General features: G+C 47.6%; 1 protein-coding gene across 2 annotated transcripts; it reads right to left on the bottom strand.

Annotated features, from left to right (window-relative positions):
* Nucleotides 1–15019: 15019 nt before the first annotated feature.
* Nucleotides 15020–18225, bottom strand: LOC127326783 (uncharacterized). 2 transcript variants are annotated; one of them, XM_051353578.1, is made up of 2 exons: nt 15890–18225; nt 15020–15818 (listed from the first exon to the last, which is right to left on the bottom strand). In XM_051353578.1, exons 1-2 carry the CDS (start codon nt 16019–16021, stop codon nt 15150–15152), a joined length of 801 nt encoding a protein of 266 aa, XP_051209538.1. In that variant the 5' UTR covers nt 16022–18225; the 3' UTR covers nt 15020–15149. Both variants share the same exon structure in this region; 1 of them encodes a protein (XP_051209538.1).
* Between the last annotated feature and the right edge of the window lie 4194 nt (nt 18226–22419).

The raw sequence follows: 22419 nt of genomic DNA on the forward strand, positions 1-22419 counted from the left end.
TTTTTCGGAACCAAACCACAAAGCCATGCTGTCAGAGATTAATCGACTCAGAGAAGCTGGATTCATCAGAGAGCTACATACAGAGGCCACGTGGGTAGCTAACCCAGTGTTGGTCCCGAAGAAAAACACGAAAGTCCTTCGCATGTGCGTCGACTTCACGTGTCTCAATAAACATTGTCCAAAGGATCACTTTCCCCTCCCAAGGATCGATCAAATTATCGACTCCACGGCAGGATGTGAACGTCTTTCCTTCCTGGACGCATATTCTGGTTATAACCAGATCAGATTAAAAGAAGAGGATGAAGTCAAGACAACGTTCATAACACCTTATGGCGTGTTTTGCTACAAAACAATGCCCTTTGGTTTGAAAAACGCGGGAGCAACATATCAGCGGATGATGCAGAAGTGTCTTGCAACACAGATTGGGAAAAACGTACAAGTGTACATCGACGATGTCGTCATAACAACAAAAGAGGGATCAACATTGATCGAGGACTTAAAGGAAACTTTCGACAACCTCGACAAGTTTTGCCTCAAGCTGAACCCGACAAAGTGCTCCTTTGGCGTTCCTGTGGGAGAACTTCTCGGGTTTTTAGTTTCAGCAAGAGGGATCGAAGCCAATCCAGAGAAAATTCAAGCTATTGTAACAATGAGGAAGCCAACAAAGTTGAAAGAAATACAACAATTAACTGGGCGAGTCGCAGCTTTAAGCAGATTCGTCGCCAGGTTGGGAGAAAAGGCGTTGCCGTTTTACGCTTTGATCAAGCAAGGAGAGAAGTTTCAATGGAACGAAGAGGCGGACAGAGCTTTCGAGGATCTCAAGCGCACAATCTCGACACCACCAATCCTGGTGGCACCTAAGGAGAAGGAACCTTTATTGTTGTTCATCGCAGCTACTCCTCAGGTGGTCAGCACAACACTTGTAGTCGAAAGAGAAGAAGAAGGAAAACTCCATGGAGTACAGAGGCCGGTATATTTCATCAGTGAAGTTTTATCGCCATCAAAACAGCGGTACCCACAGTACCAGAAGCTAGCATATGGAGTGTTTACAACCGCAAGAAAAATGCGGCACTATTTTTCGGCGCATCCGATAATAGTGGTCAACGAGGCGCCTTTATCCAATATATTAAACAATCCAGAAGCTACGGGTCGTGTCTCCCTGTGGGGAATAGAACTATCCCCTCGGGACATCACGTACGAAAAAAGAAAAGCAATAAAGTCGCAAATTTTACCAGACTTCATCGCAGAATGGATGGAGCTACAAAATACGGGACCCCCGGATTTATCGAGAACATGGACTATGAACTTCGACGGGTCCAAGAGATTGGAGGGAGCTGGAGCAGGCGTGATACTAATATCACCTGAAGGCGACAAGTTAAAGTATGTATTGCGGATGACGTTCCCAAACGCATCTAACAATGAGGCAGAATACGAAGCTCTCATACACGGGATGAAGATGGCGAAGGCTTGTGGCGCAACTCGACTAAAAATCTTCGGTGACTCGCAATTGGTGGCTCAGCAAGTCATGAATCAATGTGATGCAGTCAATGATAGTATGATAGCATACAAGGAAGTATACAACGAGTTAGAGAAGCTGTTCGATGGATGCGAGGTAAATCACATCAGCAGGCTGAGCAATGATGAAGCCGATGTTCTTGCAAACATTGGGTCGCAGTGTCTCGCGATTCCACCAGGCGTATTCTGGGAGGAGATAGCTGAGAGATCTATGAAGTCGAAGAAACCAAAAAAGAAGGAGAAGGACAAGAAACCCTCAGGGGCTACAAAAGAAGCACTAGAAGAAGAAGAATCAGACCTAGTAATGATGGTGCAAGTTCCATGGATGCAAGCATACATATCATACATCCTACGAAAAGAAATACCCGACGATCCAGTTGAAGCAAGGTGAGTTATCAGACGTTCTAAAGCCTTTACTGTAGTCAAAGGGGAGCTGTACAAACGAAGCATTTCGGGAGTGTTACAAAGGTGCGTCACACCCGAAGAAGGAAGGCTAATTCTAAAGGATGTACACGAAGGAATATGTGGTCATCATGCAAGCAGCCGAGCTATAGCAGCCAAGGTTTTCAGAGCAGGATTTTATTGGCTGACAGCAATCGAGGACGCGAAAGAAATAGTTCGTACTTGCGACGCGTGCCAGAGATTTGCCGCAAAACCTCACTCTCCGGCAGCAGAATTGACGCCAATACCGCTGTCTTGGCCCTTTGCTCAGTGGGGTCTCGATATGGTGGGAAAATTGCACAAAGCTTCGCCAGGAGGATACGAATACATGCTCGTCGCTGTCGACAAATTCACAAAGTGGATAGAAGCGAAGCCGATAAATTCGCCAGACGGAGCGTCTGTCGTTAAGTTCGTGAAAAGTATCATTTTCAGGTTTGGAGTACCTCATAGCATCGTCACGGACAATGGTAGTAACTTCACATCCAAGGAATTCAAGGCATATTGTGCAGAGGTAGGCATCAAACTACACTTTGCATCAGTTGCGCACCCGCAGACCAATGGACAAGTCGAGAAAGCCAATGGTATCATCTGCAATGGTATCAAGAAGCGCCTGCTGGCACCATTGGAAAAAGCTCGACACACTTGGCCAGAGGAGTTGCTTAGTGTGTTATGGAGTATTCGAACAACACCAAATACAGCGACACAGGAAACTCCGTTTTTCCTGGTCCACGGAGCCGAAGCAGTACTGCCAATAGAAATAGAGCATGATTCTCCAAGAGTCACAGAATATAACGAGGAGGTTTCAAAAAAAGCATTGGAGGATGATGTCGATGCACTAGATGAAGCTCGAGACGAAGTGTTATCACGAGTCACTAAGTACCAGCAAGACCTGAAAAACTACCACAGTCGACGTTTACGCCCGAGATCCTTTCAAGTGGGCGACTTAGTTCTTCGGCTTACACAAAAAAGCCATGAAAAACTCGAGTCGCCATGGCTTGCCCCTTACATCGTCACAGAAGTAATCGAAGGAGGAGCATACAAGATAAAGGACAAGAAGACAGGGGTTGCCGAGCAAAACCCCTGGAACGTGGCGCAACTCAGGCGGTTCTACGCTTAGAGTCAAAATATAGTTCCTCCTTTGTAAAAATACAATGTACTGAAACGCCCGCGAGCTTTCAGACGCACTCTTTTCCTTTTCAGGGCACCGAGTGGGGCTGGAAAGGTTTTTAATGAGGCGGGCTCGCGGTGCTGCAATATAGTAAAGATAGTGGAGACATACATCTTTTTCTTCGACAGGCTCGGGGGCTCACGCCCAGCAATTACAATATAGATCTCCAAATTACAAAAAGATAGTTTTGCCTTGGTGCAAAGCACCTCGCAAATCAATGAAGATACAAAATAGTGATCAACAAAAAGCTCGGGAGCTCATACCCACAAATACAATATACTCAATAAAAAATATATTTGCCTTGGTTCAACCTCGCAAACACAATAAAGAAAATCGCCACCGAAACACTCGGGGGCTAGGAAAAAATATATATTATCTTACAACATATATACAGCAAGTTACAGTTCCTTTCGACAAAGAAGTTATCTACCAAAGAAATAAACTTAGTCGTGCCCTAATATATCGTCAATGTTGACTCTGTCTTCTTCGGCAGAGGCACCCAGAAAATCGGCATAGTGGCCGTCTGCAAAAAAGTCGGCATCCATTCGAAGAAGATCACTAATTATTTCTTCAGCCACTGGTGTAACTACTGCATCAATTCTATCGACACCTATCCTCCGTCGCCTCAGCCTGGTATGAACTTTTTCAACCACCTTGGTCATATCAAGTTTTGAGTGGCAGATCTGAAGCATGATAAGGGAAAACCTGGCACCAGCTACTAGTTGAGCTCTTACAAAACCATGGATTTTGTGCGAGTCCTTAAACTTGTCCATCAGCTCAGGAAGGGTCTTAGGCTGAACATTACGCGGAAACATGGAGTTGTAAATCATGGACAACGTCTTGGTACAGAATTCGAGGAATTCACGAACTTGGCATGAGCGGTCTTGAAATCTGACGATTTGTCGGGTGCGTTCAGGGGTAGCCCAAAAAAGGATGCCATGATCAAGTGCCAAGTTAATAAGGAAATTTGATCTTGTGTCAACTCGTTGATCTTCGGCATCAGCGTCTAAAAAGGGACCTATTTGGCGACAGTACACCAGTTAAAGGCAGAAAACAGACAAAGAAAAAGCGGAAGGTTAAGTTTGAGGAACATACCCGCCATCTCCAGGCTTGCTTCAGTCATCAGTTCAAGCATATGATTCTCTCGGCGCGTAGCTTCAGCAGCCTCAGCAATTGCAGTTTCCTTCAACGTTATGGCTTCTTGAGCTTGTTGAACAGCTCGTTTTTCATTCTCAGATGATTTTCGAGACTGTTCCATGATCACGAGAGCTTGTTTTTTCATCGACTGTAGTTGTTGACGGAGTTCGTCCAAGTCTTCATTTTGTGCAGCACTCGAAGAACCTACAATATACTCGACATCGGAGGACCTTTTCGAGCAAGTTGCAGCAGGCAAAGCAGCCGAGGAATGAGGTCCAGTGGTATAGTTGTCAAAAATCAACTGGAAGAGAAAATACTTCGATATCAATACCTCGGCAACATAGCTTTTTCATTAATAAGGTCAGATATTTACATGGCTATTACAAAAGGTTCCTATTGAACTAATGGGGTAGTTGTCGTCAAAGCTACTTTGGCGACAGCATCAAAAGAGAAGCAAAACAAAAAAAAGAGACAAGGTGGTCTACTTGACCTCCGGCTTCGATGAACTAGGAGCTGGAGTTGGCTTGAATCCAAGGAAAGCAAGGATTTTCTTCGAGTTTGGCTTGGCAGCCTTAATCAAAGACTGCCATTTCTTCGTCTCCATTTCCTTTACATCACCAACTTTAGCCCAGTCGACATCCTGTTGGCTGTCAGCAACCAAAGCTATGGTGCCTTCAACACCAATCTTCAGGCCTTCTTTTCGAAGACTGGGTCCAAGATTTTCTTTGGATTTGAAGCAATTGGCGAGAGCAGTAAAAGTCTCGGGTTCTTCTTTCTTCACGAAGAAGTAGGGAAAAAGCCGCGACAGAACTATTCTAGCGTCAGTAAGGCCTTGGCGTGCTTCATCTCCGTGAATCTCAAGAAGGGAGAGCGCGTCGAGAAGGCGATCACCTTCAGGATTTTCTAGATCATAATCTTGCTGCGTTCTCCCTAATAAAGCAAAAATATAGCTTGTCAACAAACAAGAAAAGGAATAGTATGGTTACCCGAAGAAATTATATGGATCCAAGTACTTACTGACAAAACGTCGACTCTGCGACTCTAAGCGAGTGACGATTTCATCTTCACGAGCAGATTGCTGAGCTATGTTGTCACTCAAGGAGGTTTCCGCGTCGTGAAATCTTTTTCGAAGATCTTCGACAGCGGCAGCATCTCCTTCAGCTTTCTTGCGAGCTTTTTCACTTTGCTCCAATTTAAGAGCAAGAGCATCAGCGCGCTTGTTGGCTTCCGCAAGATTGGCTGGAAAAACAATCGATAGTAATAAATGTCATGACAAAAGAATCATGGGGAGGTCATTTGCTAGAAGCAGCAGTAAAAATAGTACCTTCAAGCTTTTTCGCATGGTCACGGTACCCGACAAATTGGGTACCGAGACGGATAAACTCCTTCATTAGAGGCTGCAACGAAAGATAAAGATCAAAAAATCAATATAGAAAGCGAAAAGTTCGACAACAACAAGCAAAGGAGAGTCGAAAGCTTTGAAAAATTCGGAACATAAAAAAAAGAAGTGGACAACTTACATCATCCATTGAAGGAGTCGTGGAACTACCAACTCGCAAGGTAGACTCCTTGGTTGGCTCAACCCTAGCCCTCTTTGGCGAAGGGGCACGGGGGCCTCCAATTGGAGTTGGATGCTCGATTTCTTGCTGAGGAGGCGAGGTTTCATCCCCATCAAGCTGAGCTTCAGAGACAACTAAAGTACGCGACGTACTCGTTCGAGTAGTCGCGTCAATAGGTGGATTTTCATCCTCGTCACCACTATAATAAAAAGGCGACAATATATAAAAAAAAAAGAAAGTCGGGAGCAAACAACAAAGAGTAACACGAACTTACGAGCTGACAAGGGCATCCTCGTAAGGGTTGAAAGTTGTTCTTTCGTCAGTAGGAACAACTTCTTCGGCAGGAGGTGCGCCGGATTTGGAGGGGCCGGAGTCGACGACTTCATCCCTTTTTCTTTTGTTCCTTGGAGAAACAGCAGATGGAAGAGAACGAGTCGACTCGCTAGCTTCGGATTCAACTTCTTTTTCAGAGGAGGCCGCGGATTTTGGAGAACCCACGACTTCACTCTCAGGGCGAGAAGTACCCTGGTTGTCGTCAGTGATAACAGCCTGTTCTTCGACTTCTCCACCTTCAGGAAGAGGAGGAAGAGAAGCTAGAACTAGATGATTCTACAGACAAGAAATGTCGACAAGAAATTACGCAGGGGATGTCATCAAAATAGTAGTCGACAAATAGTAAAACATTCGGGAAGACAATAAAGTCGAGAGGACAAAATACTAGTCGAACAAAATACCTTGGGGAGAGGATTGGTGCCACTATATGGCTCCACGCGGCAAGAAGATGGAATAGGATCTTTCTTGCTAAGCGACGAAATTCTTCGGATAAGCTTCTCCAAGTCCTTTACAGAAAGATCCTTGGAGAGCCTGTCGGCGTCTTTTTCGCCAGCATACATCCAAAGTGGATTTTTGCGAGCTTGTAAAGGCTGCACTCTAACCCTAAGGAAATACGCTGTGATCTGGATACCCGACAATTCCTTGCCACGGGTGTTCTGAAGTTCATGGATACGGGACATCAGTGCCTCTGTCGCCGTTTTTTCTTCTTCAGTGGCTTCAGCGTCCTAGGATCGGCGGCGAAGAATCTTAGCACTTCCATCGAAAGGAGCTATGTTGTACTCCGTCGAGTCGGAGCTTTCTTCGTGCACATAGAGCCATCTTTTGCGCCATCCTTGGACAGAGTCGGGGAATTTGACGTCAAAGTACTCGACGTCAGGGCGAACGCAAATAACAACACCGCCTATGTTGTAGGCGATGTTGTGGGAGCCATTGCGGCGAAGACAGAAGATGCGCTTCCACAGAGCCCAGTTTGGCTGGACTCCGAGGAAGCATTCACAGAGGGTAATGAAAATTGCGACATGGAGGATGGAGTTGGGAGTCAGCTGATGCAGCTGCACCCCATAAACAAAGAGAAGACCGCGGAGGAAATCGTGAATGGGGGTGGAGAGGCCACGGATAAGGTGGTCAACGAAACTGACCCGATACTCGATAGGAGGCGATGGATAGCTTTCCTCACTGGGGAAGTGGAGAGAGCCCTCCTTCTTCATCAACCCGAGCTTCTTCATCAGGTTGAGGTCTTGGTTGGAGATCTTAGATCTCTCCCACTCCAGATCTTCCGCCGCCATCTTCGATTCAGGAGTGCTGTGTCGAGTGAGCCGTGCGCGTGGTGGCATTAACAAAGGCGAAAACGCGAAGTGCGAGTCTGGCCGCGTTCAGGGAGTGTTGGGCGCAATGGGGAATTTTTGCAGAAGGAGAGCAGAGGTGCGGCGCAGGTGAAAGTATGAACGAAGGAAGAAGAAGACCTTATATAGAGAATTGGCGAAGCGACGCGCCGTTGGATGGAGTAATTTTGCGGTGGATGCTGCACACGTGGCTAAGGGGTAAAAGAGTATTTTGACTATGAGGGAACGGAACAGGCGCTACAGTGTGTGCGCCAGGAAAAGCGGAGGACGTGTGTCCTCCACTTGCACAACGTGTCAAATTGATAAGGATTCTGGACCCACAAGACAGAGAGAGAGCAGTACTCGCGTCTTCCCGATATAGTGGTCGTGGCTATCGTCAGCAATGATGTCACCTTGACTAAGGGAAAATCTCGGCTGTGAAGATTAATGAAATTGGCGGTAGAAAAAATTATCGATTATTTCGAGAGCCTTTGATCAAATACAAGTTTTTGACCAAATGCTCGGGGGCTACTTTAGAAAAAAGAAAAGATCGAGTATGTGTTATCACCAGATTTTAACCACGCCAGGAGGTGGGCCGTGATTGAGATGGGCTTGGAAATTATGCACGGGAAATATTCATGAATCGGCCTCGTACAAGGGTTTGGGCTAGATTGCCCGTGTATCTGTAAATTATAGTAGGTTACGTGTCGGTTAGAATTGAAAGATAGAGTTTAGCTCGTACACGATGGGATTATTCCCAAGTTAGAGAGTCTACGGACTATAAATATGTATCTAGGGTTATTGAGAAGGAGGACGATCACGTTCACAAACAAATACAATCTAGGCGCATCGCCACCCCTTGTTTCGAGGGTTTTCTTCCGGGTAAGCGCCATGCTGCCCAGATCGCGTCTTGCGATCTGGGCAGTACCAGTTTATTCGTTGTTCTGTGTTGCTCGTACTGAAGCCTTATTGAGGGCGAGTGATACTGTTATCATGGATATGTTGGGGCTAACATCGATGCTTTCTTGATATTTGCTTAGTTATGTTGTCCCTCCATATCTAGCTGCCTTTGCACCTATCTTAAGGTGTAAAGGTAGCAACTTGCTTGATCTTTATTTAGTAGATTTGATCTGTTATGGTTGTTCCTTGTTCTTCAAGGATTAGTTTGATATCCGCATGATTAGGCCTTGCAAACGGGTTGAATGATCCAGCAGTGCGTAAGGTATGGTTTGCCGATCCTAGAGGAGATGTTCCGAGAATCGACTCTATGTTGGTTTTTAGGCCTTTTCTAGGGTTAGCTTTCTGTTGTCTTTCGCATCTACCAGGCTCAATTACGTGTAGGACGTTCCAGTTATGCGGTGAAAACACTAGACTGACGTAGGTCAATTTGACTTGGTTTTGATGAAGCAAGACCCCCATGTGATCGTAGATCTAATACGGATCATGGGACAATCGGCTCCTTGAGCCGATTCACAGGGAGACCTGAGAGCCGATCGAGGCTCGGATTTAATGTTTACGTGTCTACCATGCAGGAGAATAATCGAAGCAATCCATCACCTTCCTGACCAGGTATAGGTCAGGTGGCACGCCCTCGCAACAGCCAGGACGTGTGCCGGAGTTTTTGCGGGCCGTCGCCCGAGGGACCAGGGCCCACAAGCAGTCCTGGGAGCCTCCCGGCTCTTCGTGTTGCTCGTCGCTGCTCGCCGGTGGGTTTTGGCAGGCAACACATTCTGGCACGCCCGGTGGGACGCTATACAGCAACGGCGTCGACATCTGCAGCTGTAATGGCGGAGACACCAATCACGTACGAAGAACTGCCTGAGGAGCACAAGAAGAAATATGATGAGATTAAAGCTGTCTTCGAAGCCGATCTCATCGGCTCTTTTGAGAGGACCCGTAAACATGGCATTCGTTGGAAGGGGTTCTCACCTGAAGGCGTTCTCGATGAAGTGGATCTGTCTATCCCTTCGGAGGACCGCACCAGAGCTCTGCGCCAGGAAGTCAATTACATGGTGGCTCATTCGCTACACCGTCATTCTGAGAGCCTGGTAAACGCTTTCGAGCGTATTGCGGTTCGTGTAGTTCAGGAGATCATGAAGCATCAGTACTCTCCGTCAGGGCCTGCCCTAGGAACTCACCAGGGAGAGATACCGTTCCAAACCAGACCACAACTGCCCTTCGCACTTGCAGCTCCAGAGCCGCCAGGTTCGCCGGCATATGTCGTCTACAAGATTGGAGGCGATCCTAGCGATTACCAGTTCCTGCAAGAGCCACCTAAGGAGATCCCACACGGATACGTGTGCACGTACGTGCCGGACTGCAATAACTTGGCGCGCACGAATCAGATGGCAGCAGGGGGGATTCCTGGAGCAGACGCTGATAAACAGGCATGGCTAGCTAAATATGCCACCGGAACGAGTCATGAGAACTCAGCTCCTGCAGCTAATACCATGGAACAAATCAGTACAATCTTAAGAGACCAGTTCGGCCTCCTGCCAAAGAGGAGAATGGTCGGCTATTCCAAGCCATATCCCAACGAGTACGATTTGATTCCACTACCGCCCAAATATCGGCTCCCTGAGTTCTCAAAGTTCAATGGATCAGAAGGGTCTAGCTCAATTGAGCATGTGAGCCGATATTTGGCACAGCTGGGCATGATTTCAGCGTCAGACCCATTGCGTGTGAGGTTTTTTGCGCAATCTCTCACAGGACCAGCTTTTGGATGGTATACCTCGTTGCCACCAGATTCAGTCCGGACGTGGAAGCAGCTGGAAGAACAATTTCATATTCAGTATCACTCAGAAGCTACTGAGGCTGGCATTGCCGATCTGGCTCAGGTGCGGCAGAAGCGTGGAGAAACGGTGGCGGAATACATCCAGCGTTTCAGAACTGTCAGGAACCGATGTTATTCGGCTCGCTTAACTGAGAAAGAAACGATCGATGCGGCGGTATTGGGCCTCGCCGCGCCGATCAAGGATCTAGCTTTCCAAGTCGAATACAATTCACTGGCGCACATGGCTCAGAAGTTAACATTGTACGAGCAGCGCCACCCAGAATTGTACCAAGACAAGTTCAGGCGCCCGGTAGGCCTGGTCGAGACAGAAGAAGTAGGGGACTCTGCAGAAGACCAGGAAGTAGCCGTGGCTGAATGGGCTCGGGGGGCAGACCCCATGTCCTGCAAGTGGGTGAAACAACAAGGGCCAGCAAAAGGGTTCGACTTCGATGTAAGCAAAGCTGAGCAAATATTTGACTTACTGCTCAAAGAGAAGCGGCTGACGTTACCCGAAGGACATAAAATCCCTACGGCGCAAGAGTTGAACGGGAGACCGTACTGCAAGTGGCATCACTCGTTCACCCACATCACCAATGACTGTAAAGAGCTGCGACGGCAGATCCAAACGGCGATAGAACAAGGCCGTTTGATCTTTGGTCAGTTTGCTATGAAGGTGGACACACAACCGTTTCCTGGCGTCAACATGGTGGAGCATAATCAACCCACAAGGCGTCAGCTGGATTTCTCACTCGGTGTTAACATGGCAGGGCCTGTATACCACCATAGCAGGTATAAAACAGAAAGCGGTCAACCCCGTGGTAAGGAAAAGGAAGAGGCCGGCCCACGCGACCGGCCCCGATACGATGATAGACGGTACATCACCGAGGAACAAGTGAGAAATGTGCGGTATCAATGACCACTCTCCGCACATCTCCTTAACAAATATGAGCGTCAGTACGATCGACGCCGGCGGTACGATACAGACGACGAAAAGTACCGTCAGTCTGACGTAGACAATGGAAAATATCGTCGGTGTGGCAGAGACGACGAAGGGTATGAGCGTCGCGCTAAGGGAAGGTTGAGAGAGCAGGAAGACATTGACAGACACTGGGATTGTCCTTTCTTTAAGCACTGCTGGGATTCAGGTATGAGCCGATTGCCTACAATCGATAACTGCCCGGAATGTAGACGGCAGAAGGAAGACACGGGTGAAGTCTCAGTGTTCAAACGTCTAGGGCCTCTCCCACCTCAGAACAGACAAGCTGAGTCATCTCGAGAGGAAGATTTCGAGGAATCAGAAGATGAGGAAGAAGATAGATACCACCGGCCAAGGTGGTGTCCTGATGGACTCAGTCATTCCCAAAAACGTAGGGTTCAGCGGCTACGTAGCTTGGAGGAAGCCGAGGCGCAATACCTGCACACGCTGAGGAAGGCACGGCCCGATCTGGCCGTGAAAATTCAACAAACCTTGGACACTGAGATGCGTCCACAGAAGAAAGAATGGCGCCCTAAGCAAATAAAAACCGATGCGAAGGCATCGGCTGGCACAAATATGGTGTTCATTCTTCCATCAGAGTTTTGTGCTCCAAGAGTCGAAGGAGCGCCGGTGGCGCAGTTGGACTGCGGCCCACGGCCAGTTATCTTTGAGAAGCCACGAGAGAAGAGCTACAAACATTTGAAGGCCCTGTACCTAAGAGGTTATATCAACGGGCAGCCTGTCAGCAAGATGCTGGTTGATACGGGGGCGGCAGTGAACATAATGCCATACTCCATGCTGCGGCGTTTGGGACGCTCTAACGCGGATCTGATCAAAACCAACGTCACACTAAGCGACTTCAATGGCCAAGCATCTGAAACGCAAGGCGTTCTGAGCGTGGATCTAACCGTGGGCCGTAAAACCATCCCTACATCATTCTTCATCGTCGACAGCAAAAGCACCTACGCTGTCCTGCTAGGGAGGGATTGGATTCACGCCAACTGTTGCATTCCATCCACAATGCACCAATGCCTTATACAGTGGGATGGAGATGAAGTGGAGGTCGTTTATGCGGATGACTCAGTCGAGATCTCAATAGCTGGCATGAATATTTGGGACGCAGACGACCAAGAGCCGATTTCTGGAGTCAGTTTGGACGACTGTGAGCGCATCGAAGCTACAAAAAACGGGGTGAGGCTGGTCTTATCCACCGCTTTGTGAGTAGTAAGACCAGAATCAATAAACGTACGTGGCAAGGCCGATCCCTGCGATCGGCCCCAAAAAATAAAAAGCAATGATCTCACCTTGAGCGTGCCACGTAGTTGTAATAGGGAGACTTCCTCCCGTAGTAGAGCACAAATGAGTTGTACACCTTCATTGAGCAATACAATCAAAAGGGGGGCCGATTCCAGCAATCGACCCAAACTATCCTCCCCATATGTTTTACCTGTGTTCGGCATCGATTTAGCAGCCGACGGAAAACTAGGGTATGGATTTACACCAGCTGATGAGCTAGAAGAAATTGACATTGGTCCTGGGGATAAGCCACGACCAACATTTATCAGCAAAAAGCTAGACCCACATCTGAGGGGCCTGATGATAGCTCTGTTGAAGGAATATCCAGATTGCTTTGCCTGGGATTATACAGAAATGCCCGGGTTAGACAGGAGCATCATTGAGCATCGGCTCCCTCTTAAGAAAGGATTTCGGCCGTTCCAACAGCGAGCACGACAAATGAAGGCCGAAATTTTAGAAGAAGTCAAGAAAGATCGAGAAATTAGGTACCCTGAGATCGAGAAGTTGTGCCTCTGCCTGTTTTTTACCTGCACCAAGCTTCGCTACATCTTTCTGTCAGCGGAGATCGTCATCATCTGCAAATCAGATGTCATCAAGCATATGCTGTCGGCTCCTGTGTTGAAAGGCCGACTCGGTAAGTGGATGTTTGCATTATCGGAGTATGATCTCCGGTATCAGCCTGCGAAAGCAGTCAAAGGACAGGCGTTGGCCGATCTTATTGCTGAACGAATCAACACGGATATAGCAGCACTGTCTGTGCGTGCATGGGCCATGTTTTTCGATGGATCGGCTTGCGATGATGGTTGCGGCATCGGCATTCTACTCGTGTCGCCCCGGGGGGCAACATATTCATTCTCCATCAGGCTACCTACCCCTTGCACCAACAATGTCGCTGAGTATGCGGCAATACGCAAGGGAATGGAGTTGCTTTTGGAGGCCGGGGCAGAAGCAGTGGAACTCTTTGGAGACTCGAAACTGGTGATTTCCCAGCTCACGGAAGAATACAAGTGCGAGAGCGAGACCCTCTTCCCATTATGGATGCAATGCCGTGAGCTGATGGCACAGTTTAGGTACATAAACTTCAGTTGGATCCCGAGGTCGCAAAACACAGAGGCCAACGATCTCGCACAGATGGCCTCAGGCTACAAGGAGATAGCAGGTGGAGACGATGTTCAGGTACAGTCCTTGGAGCCAGATGACTGGAGAGCCGATATCTTCAATTACTTGAAAGATCCGGCTCGGGGGGCACCTAAACGGATAAGGTACAAGGCCATGAAATACGTGCTTATAGGAGATGACATGTTCTACAGGACCTTGGAAGGGTTACTTCTCAAATGTCTGGGACCAGCCGAATCGAATCGGCTCTTACACGAGGTACACGAAGGCGCCTGTGGGACTCACCAGTCGGCTCATAAGATGAAATGGTTGATCAGGCGATCGGGGTTCTATTGGCCCACCATGCTCGAGGATTGTTTCAAGTACTATAAGGGGTGTCAAGCGTGTCAGATGTTCGGGAAAATTCAGATGGTACCGGCATCAGCAATGAACCCTATCATCAAGCCTTGGCCGTTTCGAGGTTGGGGCATGGATATGATCGGCAAAATCCATCCTGCATCGGGCAAAGGCCACGAATGGATTTTGGCCATTACAGATTACTTTACTAAATGGGTGGAGGCCGTCCCTATGAAGAAGGTAAAGTCGGAAGATGTTATCAATTTTGTGAAAGAGCATGTCATTCATAGATTCGGGATTCCTCAAACCATTACGACCGATGGAGGTTCGGTCTTTATTTCTAAAGAGTTCAGAAAGTTCTGTGATGACATGGGAATTAAGTTGATCCGATCATCTCCATACTATGCTCAAGCTAATGGGCAAGCTGAAGCGTCCAACCAGAGCCTCATCAAGCTGATTAAGAGAAAAGTTGACGAGCACCCTAGACGTTGGCATGAAGTATTGTCAGAAGCTTTATGGGCCTATCGTATGTCATGTCATGGGGCTATAAAAACTTCGCCGTACCAGCTGGTTTATGGACAAGAAGCCGTATTGCCTTGGGAAATTACGGCTGGATCGAGACGTGTTACGTTTCAGAATGATCTAACATCTGAAGAGTATGCGGCTTTGATGAGTGATAGTATTGAGGATTTAACGGAACTAAGACTCTGGTCATTGGAGAAGATTAAAGAGAATAAGGCCAAGGTAGCTCGCGCATACAATAAGAAGGTGAGACCAAAGGAGTTTCAGGTTGGTGATCTAGTATGGGAAGCTGTGTTGCCGTTAGGGACTAAGGATAAAGCATATGGTAAATGGTCTCCTAATTGGCACGGTCCGTACAGAGTCGACCAGGTTTTAAAGGGTAACGCATACATGCTTGAGGAACTGAGCGGCGTGAAGTTCCCGGTGGCTGTCAATGGTCAGCATCTCAAGAAATATTTCCCAAGTATGTGGGATGACGGACAGTGAAATATGGGGGCCGATGCATGGAATCGGCCGGTAAAAAATATGCGAAGCAACAGGACATAAAATACAGCCGATGCACAGACATCGACTTTAGACTAAAAAGCCGATGCACAGCCATCGACTCTAGAGGTACAAACTCAATTGAGCAGTTATCAGTTTACATAGAGAGGCTTTACTGAAGGAATGCCTCGAGGGCATGGAGGGCGTCAGCACGGACACGATCCACCTCGGCGATCTCGGTCTCATCATCTTCATCCTTGCCTGTCACCAACTGTCTGTTCAGAGCACGTATTTCGGCCAGATCAGTTTTCAGTTCAACCTTGAGGCCTTCTGCTTCATCTTGAGAGTGGGCAATGAGAGCTTCTTTATCTTGGATAAGCTGTTTGGTTACCCTGACCCTCTCTTCAAGATCCTCCAGTTCCTTGCGCAGGGTCTCAAGTTCGGTGCTGCTGATAGAGGTGTCAGTTTTGGCGTCCAAGGCAGCCTTTTTCTCATTGAGCCGTTGGCACTTGTTTGCAATATCGGCTTTCAACGGAAGCTGGGCGTGGCGTAGGTCGATTCTCTGACGAGCCAACTTCACCCTTGACCTGAAGGCTGACAGAGTCACAACTGGCCAGAGTTTCACCTGCAGTGTCACCGGGAGATGGGGCTGAATGTCCTCAAGAATGCCTTTCACTTCCTCGGGGTTTTCAACCAATGCCTCAATTGAGGAGGAAAGCAAAGCCTTGAGGCGCTGGAGTTGGCCATTGGTAGTGCTGGGTCCTAGCTCTTCGCTTACCCTGGAAGTAGCTGGTTCAATTGATTCAGGGTCGAAAGTTAGCAAGCTTGAGAGGTCACAACCCTGACAAACAAACGAGAACAGCGTCAGTATGCAGCGAAAGAGAAAGGTAGAGATAAGGGAAAGGAGTGTACCTCTCCTAAGACCAGAGGAACGGCCGATGATGAAATGATCGGCTCTTGCGTTTCTGCCGTGGGCTTGGCTAAGTTGGCAGCTTTGTCAGCTACACTTTTGGAGGGTGCTAGGTCTAGGGTGGCGGTTGGCATCAGTACCTCCTCGACTTCTCCACTAGACGTGTCGTTAGTCTGCAAAGGGAGTGGTTAGCCGATGCGAGTAGCGATGGGTTAGTATGAGATATGAGCCAGGGGGAGTAATTAAAACCTCCTGACTTGCTGAAGAAACTTGCGGTTCTTTGCGAGCTCTCTTGATGCATCGGCTCTTTGTGCGTAGCCCTGCTTTGATTGGAGCTTGGAGGGCAGAAGGTTCGGGAGCTGACCTTTTCTTGGAAGCCGGCGGTGGCGAGTCTGGCTGGCTCTGCGTGGTGGTTTTCCCAGAGTTGCCTGAGCTCGAGTCCCTTCGACTGGACTGCGTCTCCTCGCTGGAGTTCTCTTCGGTGGAGGTCTGTAAAAGAAATACAAGCATGTTGCAGAAGTCTAGAAGGATAGATGAAATTAGCCAAGGCATGGATCAGCTTACGTGCGAACTTTCTTGAGCGGGAGTAGGGTTTTGGCGCTTCGAGGTCTTCCTGGCAGCTACTTTCCTGACTGCTTTCCTTGCCTTGATTGAAGCTCGGGGGGCAGTTGGCCCAGAAGATGCTTTGCTCTTAGGAGCCGATTTTTGTGAAATCAGCTGGCTCTGCATCACAACCTTTTTCAAGGGTGGTGAGCTTTTGCAGAAGAGAACCACCGGAGCCGGTGGGAGGAATTTGAAGGGGGAGCCGTCAGCTTGCGCAGGTGCTGGACCATCTTGTTGCTGCAAGGAAATAGAGCCAGGTTACAAACAATCATTGTAAGCCACTGCAAGAAATTTGTGAGTAGTAGTACCTGTTCCGCGGGAATATCATATTCAGCATCCAGTTGCTTCAGCAACGGTCCTAGAGCTCTTCTGAAAGCATGGGTCTTCCACATTGACCACCAGGTTTCAAAACCATCGATTGACGAGGTGAAACGGAGGTTGTGAGGGATTGGAATAGCTAGAGCATCAAAGAAGGAGTAACACCTCTGGCCGGTGAGGACATCAGGCAACTCAGCTCTGCTTTCTGTCAAGTGGTGAAGGAAGAAATGTGGGGATACTTGCCCAAGACCAAACTGCCGGGCTACTACGACCGGCTGGTAAGACTCATAACCAGGTTTGATGATCCTGTTAGAGGTGCTCATGCCAACTGGAAGGAAGCAGGGACGGATCATGAAGGAATACAAGTGCCGAGTGCTAGGGTCATCGGCAAAGCTGTCTAGCCTGAAGGAGACTGGATTTTCAAAATCTCCAGATTCAGTGTAAGGAAAGAACAGGGGATTGCCCAGGCCTTGGAAGAAAATCCTGAACCACTCTGATGCCTCCTTGGGGATCAGTTTGCCACCTGGAAGGCTACATAGAGCCTGGCCGTAGCTAGTGCATCGGATCTGCCTCCCATTAGCATCTGGGAAGGTGCAAGTGGCTAAAGGTGGAGAGTTTGGGATCTGGTTTTGGAAGTACAGCTGGGCCCATAGCTGAATAAACCACCAGGGGCCTCCTGTTTTGACTGTCTTTTGGGAGAACAGGTTGACAGACATCAGTTGGAGATATCGATAGACCTCTCCAAGGAATAGTTTGCCGATGCCAAGCTGAGTGCCTTTGGCGAGTTCATAGGCCAGGGAAAGGTAATTTTTGGTTGGGGCAAGTGAAGGGCCACAGAATATGAAGTGCTCCAGCCAGAAATTCAGGAAGGCCGTGTGTTCTTTCTCGGTCACAGGGCCTTTGGTTTTCATATGACGTCTAAGGTAGGCACCCCAGCTTGTACACTCTGTTTTGGAGGAGAGTGTAAAAGGGACCTTTGGCAGCATAAAAGCAGAGGGGCTTGGGGATGCAATGTCTAGACCAGTGATCATGACCACATCCAGCAGAGTTGGTGTCATGGGGCCGTGGCCAAACATGAAGCAGTTCAGGGCATCAGACCAAAAGTATCCGATGGTTTTCAGAAGGTTCTCATGCTTCTCAAGGGGAGACAAGGATAATGATAGAGCATCGGCTATTCCTATAGTTTCCCATATGGCTTGGTGAGTTTTGGATACTCTACTGTACCATGACACCCAATCCTTAGGAGGATTAGGCCAGGCTCATAAGCAGTCGGCCCAGGAAGTTAGATCCAGATTCTGGTTTACAAAGGGAATCCTATTGGCCTCGCAAGAGATCAAATGGGCAGGACTCTCGGAAGAACGAGGGCCAAGACAAAGAGAATTTGGGAGAGAAGGATGCTGCAGCAGAATGTCTGAGACCTAAATTAATAACGGAATAGGACGTTAATTCAAGTGTTTGCTGATTAGTCCTAACACTTACTTGGATGGCGAGGAGCAGTTAAGGATTACCTTCAGACCAGAGACCGTAGCGTTGGCGTTGGATGATTCCGCCATTGGATTCGCTGCAGAGTTGACTTGGCGCGGTTAAATAAAGGGGATATAGTGGAGGTTTAATGCTACCGCGGTTTCCGAGGAAGTGGTGCTCAAAAACTGTCGAATCGTGCAGAGAAGTTGAGAAGGCAAGGCATCATGATGAAAGGATACTGCGACGGTTCTGCTCTGCCATGACATGACCCTACGAAAGAAAAAAAAACAGAGTGGTTTTGGAATTATCATTGCCAAAACCAGGGGGGCATGTGTTATCACCAGATTTTAACCACGCCAGGAGGTGGGCCGTGATTGAGATGGGCTTGGAAATTATGCACGGGAAATATTCATGAATCGGCCTCGTACAAGGGTTTGGGCTAGATTGCCCGTGTATCTGTAAATTATAGTAGGTTACGTGTCGGTTAGAATTGAAAGATAGAGTTTAGCTCGTACACGATGGGATTATTCCCAAGTTAGAGAGTCTACGGACTATAAATATGTATCTAGGGTTATTGAGAAGGAGGACGATCACGTTCACAAACAAATACAATCTAGGCGCATCGCCACCCCTTGTTTCGAGGGTTTTCTTCCGGGTAAGCGCCATGCTGCCCAGATCGCGTCTTGCGATCTGGGCAGTACCAGTTTATTCGTTGTTCTGTGTTGCTCGTACTGAAGCCTTATTGAGGGCGAGTGATACTGTTATCATGGATATGTTGGGGCTAACATCGATGCTTTCTTGATATTTGCTTAGTTATGTTGTCCCTCCATATCTAGCTGCCTTTGCACCTATCTTAAGGTGTAAAGGTAGCAACTTGCTTGATCTTTATTTAGTAGATTTGATCTGTTATGGTTGTTCCTTGTTCTTCAAGGATTAGTTTGATATCCGCATGATTAGGCCTTGCAAACGGGTTGAATGATCCAGCAGTGCGTAAGGTATGGTTTGCCGATCCTAGAGGAGATGTTCCGAGAATCGACTCTATGTTGGTTTTTAGGCCTTTTCTAGGGTTAGCTTTCTGTTGTCTTTCGCATCTACCAGGCTCAATTACGTGTAGGACGTTCCAGTTATGCGGTGAAAACACTAGACTGACGTAGGTCAATTTGACTTGGTTTTGATGAAGCAAGACCCCCATGTGATCGTAGATCTAATACGGATCATGGGACAATCGGCTCCTTGAGCCGATTCACAGGGAGACCTGAGAGCCGATCGAGGCTCGGATTTAATGTTTACGTGTCTACCATGCAGGAGAATAATCGAAGCAATCCATCACCTTCCTGACCAGGTATAGGTCAGGTGGCACGCCCTCGCAACAGCCAGGACGTGTGCCGGAGTTTTTGCGGGCCGTCGCCCGAGGGACCAGGGCCCACAAGCAGTCCTGGGAGCCTCCCGGCTCTTCGTGTTGCTCGTCGCTGCTCGCCGGTGGGTTTTGGCAGGCAACAGTATGACAAAATAGAAATGGCGAGAGCCTATGATCAAACGCAAGCATTTATTCATAGCCTCGGGGGCTACTCCCATCGGGAGCGCTGGTCGCGCACCCGATAGATATGAAAAGTTCGAGAAAGAATGACAATATAGCGGCATAAGGTGTTGAGCCTACAACCAAGCACAAGTCCTTGGCTGTAGCCTCGGGGGCTACTCCCATCGGGAACGCTGTTCGCGTGCCCGATGAAATTATAAAAAAAAAAGAAGAAGTGAGCATATTTCGAGTTATACAAATAACTCTACATATACTCCCATCGGGAAAGCAAGATAAGTCATCCGTTGACTCAATAAAATGTGCTATTCCAACAGCCGGAAAAGCACTCGACAATATATTCTCAGAGCGCTAAAAGTCGCGAATAATCTCTGAATGCCGCAAAACTTTGCGAAGGTAAGACCCCAGATCCGTTCTGAGCGGCGTGGCACCGTCTCTGACGTCAGTTTGCTACTTTTTTCCGTATCAACAGATACGAAGAAAAATCCTAACGGACGCGTTAGGTACCCGATAAAATATGACTGGGGCTCAACAGAATGGTAAGACCTTAAGCGGCACCTGTCGAGTTAACACCAGTATCCCGAGATCTTGTCCAGGGACGTGATCTTGAAGTAGGTTTTTGCGGATTGCCACTAGAGCAGTTAACTAGTACCTGATCCGTCAGATGAACTAGCCCCAACTACCATTATCCCTGTACAATATAGAGTTGCATATCCAAAGATATGTGATAAGCTTGACAAAGTTATTGAATTGGAGATTTTCCCTGATTCTTCGATTCAAGCAAAATCTCGGGGGCTACTGACATAGGCATCCCCAATGGGCCTGCCAAAGATGGTACCTGGGGTTTACTGAAGGCCCACGACTCGAAGAATATAAAGTTCGGAAGCCCAAGATAGTGTTAAGGAAAGCTAGAGTTGTATTAGGAAATATAGACTTGTAATTTTACGGGATGGGTTAGAAACCCTCCCGGACTCTGTAACTTGTGTATTACGAATCCCTCGGCTCCGCCTCCTATATAAGGGGGAGTCGAGGGACAAAGAGAGGATCGATTCATTGTTTCACGCAACCCTAGTTTTCATAATCGTCGAGTACTTTTCGGCTGAAACCTTCGAGATCTACTTGCCCTCTACTTCCAACTAAACCCTAGTCTACAATCCGTAGGCATTGATAAGTTAATCCCTTGTCAGTGACCATCGATATAGGTTTGAGTGGCGTGACCAAAATCGTGTTTTTGATGTTTTCTGTCCATTTTGATGGGCTATATCACACTGTTTTCGGTTCCCGAGACAATTTATTGCAATCATAACTACTGTTGTGTTACCTCCCCAAAATCTAAAAGAGATAAGGGAGCTCACAGTGGTGTTACCTCCCCAAACTTTGGTATTTGGCAATCACTGTACTACACTCCTTTCAGTTCCCCGGCAAAGGCGCCAGAAAATACTTCTTGATGACGGCAAATAGCAATACCAAAAAGATCTTGATACGTTGGGATGCCAAGTGCATAATGGTGTATTAGCAGAGTATCTTCCCCACAAGGGTGACCCGAGGGTTTATATCGAACTCTCGGGTAACTGGACAAAGAGTATACTCTTCTCTCTTCTTCTAGCAATCCTGCAAGTAAAATAAATTCCTTATGTCCCCAACTCCACCATGTGGTTGTCAAGCACAAGGTTTTGCGTAAGTAAATAACGCAAGTAAAAATAAAACAAGTAAAACTAAACTAGATAAAATAACTAATTAAAAACTGTAAAGAGTTTGATTTTTTTGTGTGTTTTGGATGCAAATAAGAAAAGTAAATATTTTTGTATTTTCAGATTAAAATAGTGCATCAAATAGAAAACAAGATAAAAGCAATATAAAGGTGTTTCTTATGATAAAGAGTGGACTGTGGTTCATGGATTCACTTGACTATTCTCTCTTTTAGTTGCAGTGGACAAATAACAATTTATCAATGAGATATAAAGGTGCAAATAATAGTATACATAATATCATAATTAATATGGGCATCACGTCCTAACATAGAGATGATGCAACACATATCTCTCATACTCCACAAGAAAGAAACTTCATCAATATTGTATTAAGAATTAATAGAGCATAGCTATAAGTACTTTGATATGGAGTTTGAATATCAAATATGCTACCTTGAACAAACAAGATCATCACTACTATGAGAGTGGATTTGGTGATCAGGTGGATACGTGTGCATGCGTCTATCACCGTTGGATCTAATGATGCACCGTTGGATCCTGTCATCCCAAGATTGTCAATAGATGGCCACCGCACGGTTCGATTAACTTTCTGTTTGTCACGTGACAACAACATGTGCGTGTGTGGCCCTTCAAAAAGTAGCTTTGGCTAACAATGTGATTTCTCTGTTTCAATCCGTGCGGCAGCAACACGCCACCATCATGCCCAGCGACAGCCTCCCTCAAGGACTGCCAGCGGCAACGACCTCCCCCGGCGCGTGCCGGTGACTGCGTCCTCCCCGACGGCGGCGGCCTCTCCCAGCGCTTTCTCGGCATAGGCGGCCTCCCTCGACGGCCAGCCCGACGGTGGCGGCTCCCCCGATGCTTTCTCGGTGGAGGCGGCCTCCCCCGACGGCCAGCCCGA

This window comes from Lolium perenne, chromosome 6 (assembly GCF_019359855.2).
Source record: "Lolium perenne isolate Kyuss_39 chromosome 6, Kyuss_2.0, whole genome shotgun sequence".
Classification (NCBI taxonomy): domain Eukaryota; kingdom Viridiplantae; phylum Streptophyta; class Magnoliopsida; order Poales; family Poaceae; genus Lolium; species Lolium perenne.